At 41.0% G+C, this 11,903-nt stretch overlaps 1 protein-coding gene across 1 annotated transcript in view; it reads left to right on the top strand.

The window, feature by feature from the left end:
- Usp54 (ubiquitin specific peptidase 54) overlaps positions 1-11,231 on the top strand; it is a 99,253-nt gene extending 88,022 nt beyond the window's left edge. The window contains exons 19-21 of the mRNA XM_050127017.1: positions 3,470-3,588; positions 8,089-8,248; positions 9,634-11,231. Coding sequence (XP_049982974.1) covers positions 3,470-3,588; positions 8,089-8,248; positions 9,634-10,190 — 836 coding nt within the window. The 3' untranslated portion in view covers positions 10,191-11,231. The remainder of the gene's footprint in view (positions 1-3,469; positions 3,589-8,088; positions 8,249-9,633) is intronic.
- Positions 11,232-11,903: the final 672 nt, after the last annotated feature.

The following is an 11,903-nucleotide window of genomic DNA, read 5'->3' as shown; positions in this document are numbered from 1 at the left end:
TTTTTTTTGGTTTTTTTTTTTTTTTTTTTGGTTTTTCGAGACAGGGTTTCTCTGTGGCTTTGGAGCCTGTCCTGGAACTAGCTCTGTAGACCAGGCTGCGAACTCACAGAGATCCGCCTGCCTCTGCCTCCCAAGTGCTGGGATTAAAGGCGTGCGCCACCACCGCCTGGCCCCAAATTCTTTTACCAGTTTTTATGGTGATTAATTTGGCAATTTATGAACAAAAGACCAATTTTGATTTGGCCATAACATCTCTACACATATTTTCCCCTCCTTGTAAGATTTTAATATTTTTTCCATAAGATTGCTATTATAAACTAAAATGTACTTAGTTGCGTTTTGGTCATTGTAATGAATTTGTGCAATGTATTACGTACAGGTTTGTGGTATGGTAGTTTTTTTTTAAAAACTGTTTAGATACACAAATACTGGCTGTTATATACCTCCATGGTAAGTACAGTAACATGTTGTACAAATTGATTAAAAAATAAGCTGTGGGAGCGGAGAGATCACTCAGTGGTTAAGAGCACTGACTGCTCTTCCAGAGGACCTGGGTTCAATTCTCGGCACCCAGATGGCAGCTCACAGCTGTCTGTGACTCTAGTTCCAGGGTACCTGACAGTCCATGCACATAAGATAAAAATGCCTAGCACCCCATGGCAGCTCACAACTGTCTGTAACTCCATTGCAGGGGATCTGACAACACAAACATACATGTAGGCAAAATACCAACACAAATAACTATAAATTATTATTATTATTACTTATTTATTTGTTTGTTTGTTTATTTATTATGTATACAATAATCTGTCTGCATGTATGTCTGCAGGCCAGAAGAGGACACCAGACCTCATTACAGATGGTTGTGAGCCACCATGTGGTTGTTGGGAATTGAACTCAGGACCTTTGGAAGAGCAGGCAATGCTCTTAACCACTGAGCCATCTCTCCAGCCCATAAAATAAAATTTTTAAAAATTATTTGAGTTAGCCAGACAGTGGAGGTGCATACCTTTAATTTCAGCATTTGGGAGGCAGAGGCAGGTGGATCTCTGTGAATTCGAGGCCAGCCTGGTCTACAGAGCTAGTTTCAGGACAGGCACCAAAGCTACAGAGAAACCCTGTCTCGAAAAAGCAAACAAACAAACAAAAAATTACTTGCGTTTGAAAGTACCATCTAAAGATTTAAGAGGTAAAACTATGAAAATCAGAAAAGGAAACTATGAGAAAATTTTCAGACCTGGATTTGACAACAGTTGCTTAGATGTGGCTCCAAGAAAACAAGGTATAGGAGAAAACTAAGATAAACTGTGCTGCATCAGAGTTAAAAGCTTCTGTGCATGAAAGGATACTGCTGGTCTACCAGTATGAACCATTGGTAGAACATGTAGCTAATCAGCATACATCAAGTCCTGGGTTCAGTCTCCAAGACCATGGAAAGATAAAAGTTTAAAAAGGAATGCTGTATGGGACTGGGGAGATGATTTAGTGGCTGAGAATACTTGTTCTTACACAGCACCCAGGCTCAATTACCAGCACCCACATGGCAGCTCACAACCATCTATAACTCTAGTTCTGGGTGGGGGCACTGTACACAAGTACTACACAGACACACATGTAGACATAACACTTATACACTTAAATTAATATAAAATCAAAACATACATTTAGTGTGTATATATTTATGTGTGTCTAGTACACGTGTCGTGTTCAGAGGACAACCTGCAGAAGTTGGAGTGTATGTCTGTGTACCGCATGTGCAGTACCTGTGGAGGGCAGAAGAGGGAGTCATATTTCCTAGAACAGGAGTTATAGATGATTGTGAATTACTGTGTGGGTGCTGGGAATCGAACCCATGTCTTCTGGAAGCTCAGTCCATGTTCTTAACTGATAAACTATTTCTCCAGCCCTTTATTTACTTATTTAAAAATAGTTTTTGATATAGTCTCCTGGTAGCTCAGAATGGCCTTGAACTTCTTTATCCCCTGTCTCTACCTTATAGGTATTGCCATCATACCAGGCTACATTTTAAAATTATCTATTTGTTGGGAAGCCTTTTAAAAGTAAAAACTTCCTCCAGGCAGTGGTGGTTTCTCTGTAGTTGTGGAGCCTGTCCTGGAACTAGCTCTTGTAGACCAGGCTGGCCTTGAACTCACCTGTGCTGGGGTTAAAGGCCCAGCTGGTGGTTCACCCTTTTAATTCTAGCACTTGGGAGGCAGAGGCAGGCAGATCTAGGTTCAAGGCTACCTTGGCCTAAAGAGTGAGTTCCAGGATAGCCAGGGCTACACAGAGAAACCCTGCCTTGAAAAACAAAACAAAATAAAACAACAAAATAGTAAAAATTCTGAAGGTTTCACCAGAACCATTCTGAGTCAGATCTGTGGTGAGGCCCAGGAAATTGATGTCTTGTCCTTGTCCCATGACCATTCCCCCACCCCTTTCCACCCACTGAAGATCGTACCCTCAGGGCTTCATGTATGCGAGTATTATACAAATAAGTATAATCCCATCCCCTGAGAAGGTATAATGCTCAAAGCTCCAGTACTATCATGAGAACCAGTGCATTAAGTAACAGGAAATATTCAAAATAACTGATCTTAACAGTTTAGCTGCATATGTGTGTGTATGGTATGTGTGTGTGTACATGTATCAAAGTAGCATATCCAGAATTGGTGGGTGCACCTGTGCATGCAACACACACACATACACACACACATCAAATGTAGGTCAAGGGCAGGTACATTTTCGGGAGACTTAATTAGTTGAATTGGGGACGGCGGGGGGGGGGGGCTGTGTGTGTGTCACATCAGCTTAGAGCGGTGTTAGTGGCTGTTTATAATTTATGTGATTGAGAAAAGCCAAGCGTACCTGGGGATAAAAGAGTATCACATACACCAAATATTCCTGAAGTGATCCTGCTCAGGGAGAGAATGGGAGAGTGTCTGAAGATAATAGAATACCGTGCTGAACATGAAAAACTTGAGTTCCAATTCTGGTTAAAACACTATCTCTAGCAGACTCTGGAACTCATTTTCCTGTTAGATCAAAGGAAACAGGTTTGATTTACAATGACAATGACCATTTAAATTCTGAACTAAATTAAGATATTACTTGTTTCCTTTCTTACCACAATATGTTAGATACTATATCACTTACTTTTACTTTGTGTACTACAAATTTGGGCCAGATTCTGGAAACAAAACAAAACTAATTTTATTCATAAAAGAGAGATGTTGAAGGGTGGAGGATATTCAGCAGATTGGTTTTTAGAGCTCCTTAGAAATTTCAGCCTATAGGAATTTATCCATATACCGAGATTTGCTCTATACATTCAAGGAGCATATTTCCCATTGTATTCAGAGATGCATATCAATTATTTAGTTAAAGAATGCTGGAGCTAATGCCTCCAGGCTCAGTTTTTAGGCCCCAGAGGAAAGATGGCTTCAGCTTGCTTTTATGTTTTCCTCCTTAGGCTTTGCAGATAGCTCGGGGAGTAGACTGCACTCAGCCCCTGGTCTTGATCTCTCACGGACTCCAGCAGCAGAAATGGAGAACGTTCTTCATGGACCAAGCACAGCGCCTGTCTCCCAGGTACCAGCCTTTTTTGCTGAGGTACTGGATTTGGGTGGGTGCTAGAGAAGACAGTGAAAGGTTGTAGTGCACACATGTGGTGATCTGAGACTGCAAGGAGAGTGTGATCTCAGATCCGGCTGACCGCCTTTGGGATCTGTCTAATGTAGATGTTAGTTCTGAGTCTTAACCGATTTTTCCCATATCCCCGAGTACAAGGGCTGGGGGGAAAAACACAGGCTCAGTGTCTTACATCTGCCTGTGTGTGTCTGTGTGTCTGACGGCTGCAGCTTGTGGAGACCTCATCAGGGGATGTGGGAGGATGCATCTTACACAGTCTTAAGTGGCAGCCTTTTCTCAGAAAGGGAGGCTGCTCAGGTCTCTTCCATAGGTTTGTAAGTCAGTCGAGTCAGGAATCATCTGTTCAGCGCACCTTCCTCCTTGCTAGTAAAAATATAGTGGATGTGGAAGAGCAGGGAGAAGCTTCAGTTGCCATTTGGGGAAAGTAAAGTACATTCACCCTGAATTAGGACAAGTGTTCCTTATTTACACGTGTATTCAAAGTCCAGAGAATGGTCCTTTCCTGGAGCAGTTTTGCAAGCTTTGCAACCCTCTTAGATGGATCCTAGGATGTAAAGAGTTGTGTTAATGCTTATCTCTGACAAAATTCCTATGGAGACAAGGGAGGTAAGATTTATTTCAACTTGTGATCTTAGAGGTTTCTCTCTGTGATTGATAGCTCCTTTGAGTTGGGCCTGATCCAAGGCAGAACATATGTTAGAGAGGGCCATGAAACAGAGTAACAGTGATGCAGGGGTCCAGGGACAGGTCTGCTTTGCAAAGGCACATGTTTAAGTGATTGCTGTCTCCAAATAGTACATACTTTTTTTTTTTTTTTAATTGTTATTGTGTTCAAGACAGGGTTTCTTGTGTAGCCTGACCAGGCTGGCCTCAAACTCACAGATATCTGCCTGCCTCTGCCTTCTGAGTGCTGGGATTAAAGGCTTGCGCCACCACCACCTGGCTTCTTCTGAGACTCTTACATACTTTTTAAAATAAGTTTTAAGAAGCTGTCAGCATACAAAGCATTCTACTTTGAAGTTTTTCCACCAGGTCAATTTGATAAAAATAGGTTTTACTTTATTTACTTTATTATTGTTACTGTTTTTATTATATACAGGGTCTCATTATTTACCCTGTCTGGTGAACCAGGCTGAACTCCACAGAGATCTACCAGCCTCTGCCTCCAGAGTGCTGGGGATGAAAGGCGTGTGCTACTACATCAAGCTTACTTTATTTTTATTTGTAGTACCAGACTGAACCTAGGACCTCATATGCTAGGCAACTCTCTACACCTAACTATCTACACTAAACCCCTTAAAAATCAGTTTTAAATCCATGGTACAATTAAAAAGGTCCAAAAGGATATATAGTGCAAGCTGTCTCTGTCCTACTAGCCCTTCATACCCAATTCTCCTCCCAAAAGGAACTCTAAAGGGTGGGAGTGTCAGTTCTTAAATGAATGAACATTTCTTCTTCCTTCTCCTCCTCCTCTGCTTCCCCTCCTCCTTTTGCTACTTTTCCTTCTCTTCCTCTTTGTCTTCTGTCTCCTCCTTTTCTTTTTTGGGAATAGGTGGTTTCCCTGGCATAGCATTTGTTCTCACATATTTTCAGTGCATTTAATCTAAATGTTATTTTCCTAAGAGAGTTTGCTTTTGTCTGGTGTATCATACACTTATTTATTAATTTTGCGTATCTTTTTAAAACAATGCTTATTGAACTTATTATATTTGTTGCTATGCCAGGCTCTGGGGAGACGGTGGTTAATGAGTCTCTGGTTTTGTGGAACGTTTAGTCTACTACAGGGACAGATGAACACAGTTTTTTTAAAAATTAATTTATTTATTATGTATACACATGCTAGAAGAGGGCACCAGATCTTACTATAGATGGTTGTGAGCCACCATGTGGTTGCTGGGAATTGATCTCAGGACTTCTGGAAGAACAGTCAGTGCTCTTACCCTCTGAGCCATCTCCAGCCCTAAACACATAGTTCTATAATGTGATTAAATACTTGCTGCTCTGAGACCATCACAGAAAAGGTTAAGTATCAGGGAAGGCTTCATGGAGAAGAAAAATGAATATACCAGGCAAAGGGAAATGAAGTAAATCTTCATTGGATTAAAAGAGGATAATTGGGTATGACAGGATTAGAATATCTGATGAGGAGAAATGATGGAAATGTTGGCAAATGATAGCAAAGAATATAAGCAAGAGTCAGATCATAGAGCACACGGGATTCTGTAGGTCCCACAGGAGTCTGAGAGGCTAGAGAGAAGTAAATATATTGGAGAGTCAGTTAGGAAGTAAAAGAAATGAGATTGGTGCCTGCCTGCTTGCCTGCCTTCGTATGGAGGGAAGATAAACCAGGGATGATATTCAAGTTTTATGGGTTGATAATTGTGTTTGGGAAAGCTGTATAATTAATTTTGGGTATAGTATTCATTACTGAACATAGCTCATAATGTCTGGGTATGAGACACATGGGCTAGCAGTTGAGAATGGATTGGGACTCCTAGCCACTGAAAGGAGGGAGAAGCATGATAAAGATAGGAAATGGGCCGTGCCGTTCTTGTGAAGAGTTTCACATTTAGGTGGCTCTTTTTCTGAAGAAGCTTAAAACAATACATAAAAGGCAGCAAGAGCTCTCAAAGGGAAAGTGGGGATTCTACTAGAAATCCTTTCTCTGTGAAACACTTTCATAAATATCATGAACATAACTGATGATATAACACAAATTCTGCCCTTGAATAGCTTGCAGCCCATTAAAGGAAACTAAGTATACTGGCATAGATTGTTTCATTTACCATGTTGTTTAGTGAGAACTTGCATTGTTTCCGATGTTAGGGATACTGAAATGAAGTGTCTTCTACTATAGGAAGAAAGACACTTAATAAGCAAATGATATAACTCAAGACAGTTATAATTATGATAATGAAGACTAAAGTAAGCCAAGGGAAAAGGTGTTAAAAAGGTAATGTCTTTCTTTAGGACTGTTTTTAGTTAGGGTAGTGAAAAATACCATCTTTGAGAGGAATTAATATTTGATTAGACTTTAGTGATAGGAAGTTTGGGACCATGAAAGAATATTCTTGGTAACAGAAGAGCAAGTCTAAATGCCTGAGATAGGATGAGTTAGTGTGTTTGAGAAATATGGAGAAAGGCTAGGTGTGATGGTGCTTGCCTGTAGTACTTACACTTCTGAGGCTGAGGCAGGTGTATTTTAAGTTTGAGCCATTCTGTGTTACATAACAAGATGCTGTCTCCAAAATAATAATTATAATAAGAATAAGCAAATAAGAAAAGGGAGGGTGCGTAAAGGGCACAGAGACAATATAGGATTAGGTGAGATCAGTCACACTGTATCACATGGGACCTTGTGGCAGGTAACAGGAGATGGGAAGATCAGATTAAGGCTTTTGTAGTGGTCTAGGCAAATTTAAATGTGAAATCTGTAAGTAGAAATGTCTCTTTAGCGATGGTGAATGGAAATAGGAAGTTAAGGGCAACACCAATGTTTATGTCTGAGTAAATATGTCTTAGAAAAATATATTAGGAAGAGGAGTTTGGAAACTGTTCAATTTTGGATGTTTTTGATGATAAAGTAAATATTTCTGGATCTTTATCACAAAAGTGAATGGAGCCATGCAGGACATAAGCAACTGGAAATAGGAACATGGCATGCAGAAGAGGCAGCTGTGCATGGAGCTTTGTAGGGCAGACATGGAGTAGAGTTCAGTTGTATAGGTAGTTTAGTGCCCAGTGTAGATTCATTTCACCTCTAAGTCTGTTTAAATACCCACCCCACCTCCTTCTCTGTCTCCTTTTCTGTCCTCTGTCTCCTTTATTTTTGGGGGTACCAGGATTGAACTCAGAGCCTACTCTATAATAGAGCTACATCCCCAAATCCTATTTGTTTCATGGTTATTGTTTTTCTTTTCTCTTTCCTTTCCTCTTCCCCTTTCTTCCTTCATTCCTTCCTTCATTTTTTTTTTTTTTTTTTTTTGAGAAAGAGTATTACTTGTATAGCCTAGACATCTTTGAACTTACTATATGGGCCAAACTAGCTTTAAACTCAAAGTAGTCTTGCTTAGTCTCTTGAGAGCTGTGATTATAGGTGTGCATGTATTAATCAGCTCCTATTTTCAATTTCTATTTCAATCTCTTTAATTGTACTGTTAGCATTGAAGAGATTGCTAAAGGCCCCGATGGTGAACTTAGGAAGGTAGAGATGGTGGAAATGGTAGAAGGAGAGGACTGTAAGCCTTTTCTAGGAAGCCCAACAAATGTTATAGTGGAATAAGATGAGTCCTTCTCTAGAAAAGGTGTGTTGTTCTAGTTTCTTCCATTTCCCCCCCACTTGCCTCACTGTGTTTATCCAACCGCATCCTACCATGTTAACCCTCATCTTTGTGTGTGTGTGTGTGTGTGTGTGTGTTTTTTGTCTTGTCTCATTAAAAGGATTCATCAAACGTGAGGAAAAAGACTTTGGAAACCGGGCACCATTGTTCCAGCTCCTCCTCCCTCCCTGTCATCCATGACCCTCCTGTATTGCTCCTTGATCCTAAACTCTACCCTCCCCAACCACAGTTCCTGTCCCCTGATGTTCTGATGCCCTCAGGTAACACCCCAAATTAATATTATCTGCTAAAGTGTGATTGTTTTTCAGGGTTAAATCAATATACCTACTGGAAAATATATGAATTACTGTTTTAAGATCAAGCACTGATCTTCATGAAGTATGACTGAATAATATTTTAGATACCATGATCCGTTGTTGAGAGTGAACCAAACTGTCCAGTCGTGAAAGAGTAGGTTTGAAGTGGTGAAGTGTAGTTAATAACTAGCCTTTGGGATCCTCCCCCAAACTGAAAGTATCATCTCTTTTAGCTAGTTTTCACCCCTGCTATTTATTGAGTTCCAGTTGAGGGATGGTGTAGGAGGGAAGAAATGAATGGAAGACCGGAAAGACACTGTACCTTGAGAACTCATGTCATAGGTACAGACCCAGATGGTCTGCAGGAAGATGGGCAGCACCATTCTGGCTTGTTGAAGGAGCTGCAGGCCGCTTCTTGCCACCCAGCTCCCGGCTGCCTGGCTAGCTTATGCCCCAAAATGACAACACACAAACAGTATTCATTTAATATCATTTAATATCATTTAATATCATTTAATACACAGGGCAGTCCTTCTGATTCCAATGTCGTGAAAGAAATGTATAGAAAAGACTTTCTGTATTGTATATGAGGTAAGAGTAGTATGAACAAAAGTAGCAGTCTCAGAAATTTAACAAGGATTTAAGAGAGGACACTTAACTGCTAAGAAAAGCCAACTGAAAAACCAAACAAACAAAAAATGCTAGGCAGTGAAGGTGCTTGCCTTTAATCCCAGCACTTGGGAGGCAGAGGCTGGTGGATCTCTGTGAGTTCTAGGCCAGCTTGGTCTACAGAGCAAGTTCCAGGACAGCCAGGACTGCACAGAGAAATCCTATCTCAAAAAACATATGTATGTTTGTTTAAAAAAAAAAAGAAACAAGAAACCAAGTGAAATTTTAGTGTAATTGCTATAGGAGTTTGCAGGGGGATATATTTGTTATATAAAGTAGCCACTCTTGTGCTTGCATTTATACATGTGTGTGCATGAGTGTGTTAGAGAAAGATTACCATGGAGGGTATGGTAATATCCAAGAGACTGTTTCATTTCCCCAAAATAGAAAAAAAAATTGATTTTGATGTAATATTTAGGAGTTTTTAGGGTTAAGGCTATCTATAGCTCAGTGGTAGCTTGCTTATCTAGCATGCACAGGACCCTGGGTTCAATCCCTAGTACTGGCAAAAAAAAATTACTACATATATTAAAAACAAACCTGGGTTTTTTATTTTCTCTTGTGTGTATATTCTTGGACAAGTAAAGAGTTAGGCAAAATATCCAGGAATGGTCCTTTGGAAAAGAGAATTATTTTCTAAAGATACTCACTCAGTCTTTTGGTTTCTTTTTCCTTCTCAGGAACTTCGAGGAGTGTCCAACAGTTTCTGGCTATGTGTGACAGGGATGAAACTCCCCAAGGGGTCAAGTACACAGGAAGGACTTTGAACTACCGAAGTCTACCCCATCGTTCCAGAACCGATGCTTCCTGGGGACTAGGGCCAGAGACCAACCAGCATTTTGGGATCAGTGTTCTAACTAGGCCAGCATGCAAGCCTCAGCTAAGCTACACTGCCACACTACGAGAACGAAGCCAGGGCCTTCAGGTTCCTCATGCTCAGTCCTGGGGGAATCTTTTCCCTTCACCCTCGCATCTTCCTGCTGGTCACCCAGTGTCCCCACCCAACAGTCTTCATTCACCCCTTAGGTCAGCTTGGGATTCAGGTCCTGTTCTGGGGTCCCAGACAGCTGGCCCTCGAAGAATAGATATGCCCCCAGATAATGACTGGAGACAGGACAGTTACCCCTCCCAGCATAGGCATAGGAGGAATGAAGAGGAGAGAATTATGTTTATTCTATCAAATTCCCCTGGAAGAGAACAGGACAGGGTGAGATTTTTACAGCACAGCAGGTGGTAAGGATAACCTCTAACCTTTCCTGGAGCCATACCTTTCTCTAAAACTGTGCCATGGCAGAGTCGATACCTTGTGTCCTGCCAGTTAGGCTATAATCATCTCAACATAAAATTGGCAGCCATATGCCTGTAATCCTAACAGTTTGGAGGTAGAGGCAGGTGAAGCAGCAGTTCAAGGACTTTGGACTCTTACCAAACAGAACCACCACAACAAAAGAATTGTTTGTTTTTCCTAAGGGTGTTTGCTTCTTTGAGGGAGAATATTTGAAATTCCAGCTTTAGAACTGGGGCTGTAGCTCAGTTGGTAGAGTGTTTTCCTAACATGCACAAAGCCCAGGTTTAGAGCCTTAGCATCATGCAATACTGGTCATGGGGGTGCACACCTATAATTCTAGCACTTGGGAGGTGGAGGCAGGAAGATCAGAAGTTCAGGTTCATCCTTGGCTATGTAGCAAGTTCTAGGCTAGTTGGCTTCATAAGACCCTATGGGGGGGGGGACAAAAAGGAAAACTCAAACTTTGGCTCCTCTAACAAAAGGAAGCAACTAATGCTTAGGGCTATATTTGAGCCATTTTAAAATTGAATCTATTTTATTACTCTGGACACTAGCTATTCCTTAATATTTAAAGACATTATTTTATTCTTGGTTAAGTTTAGGTCCCCATCTCCAGCTGAGTCCTCATCTTTTGGTCCCTACTATATTCCCCACTTAAACTACTTAGTTATTACCTGGACTCTCCCTGGAGTCACGAGTCTCACCGCAGCCTAATGGGAAGCTCAACTGCCAGGAGTTATGGCTGTCAGCCTTCCTTGTGACTCAGACCTAGGCCTAGAATGTGGAGCTGCCAACAGAGTATTTGCCCTTCTGAAGAGATGGAGTTGGGCATACTAACACACCCTCCTATCCTCAGCAGCAATGCCATTACTGCCACTCCCTCCATCCCTGTTGTAAACTCTCAGAGTCAGTTAAACTATTTTAGGGCAAAGCATACTGTTTTTTGTAAAGTATTTTTCATTAATAAATCTATAAGATAGTTCTATTTAATCTCTTGTCCTTCACTTTTGTATGTTCTTACTCTTTTCTTCTGGGATCGGGAGGTCTGGACATTTATATAAAATGGCTTTTGACCAAGTAAAAATGAATAACCAAAGAGGAGCTGAAAAATACATAGTTAACTGTTGCAGTCAAGATAGCCTTAAATAAGAGTATTTTTCCTTTTGTTATGGCTGTTAGCATGTTTCCTATCCCTTTCCTGCCTGGACACTCAGTATATTACATACTTTATTCTTCCCCTTACTAAGGAGATTTTTCTGGGCATTCAAATTATCTGACATACTCCTGGTACAAGTACACTCGTGGTGCCCTTTCTCTTTACATTACAGGTTTGTGATGTGCCTCCTATCCCTTGCTCTCTCCCTATCGCCCACTCATCTCTTTCCCCTTAAGAGTCAGAACACCTGTGATAATGAGATCTATCTTCACCCAGGACACATTTCCAAAGCTCCCTTTCCTTTAAAAGATACTTTGTAGTGCCTGGAGAGATGGCACAGTGATTAAGGGAACAGGATGTTCATCCGTTGGACCTGGGTTTGATTCCCAGCACCACTTGGTAGTTCACAGCCTTCTTTACCTCCAGTACCAGGGACTATAACTACCTCTGTAGGGACTGAACACATGTGCACTCACATCTGTGCAGACAAAACACATATACACATA

The sequence above is a fragment of the Alexandromys fortis genome, unplaced genomic scaffold (genome assembly GCF_014885135.2).
Source record: "Alexandromys fortis isolate MF-2015 unplaced genomic scaffold, M_Fortis_MF-2015_v1.1 scaffold_233, whole genome shotgun sequence".
Taxonomy (NCBI): domain Eukaryota; kingdom Metazoa; phylum Chordata; class Mammalia; order Rodentia; family Cricetidae; genus Alexandromys; species Alexandromys fortis.
This window is presented reverse-complemented; position numbering and strand designations above follow the sequence as displayed.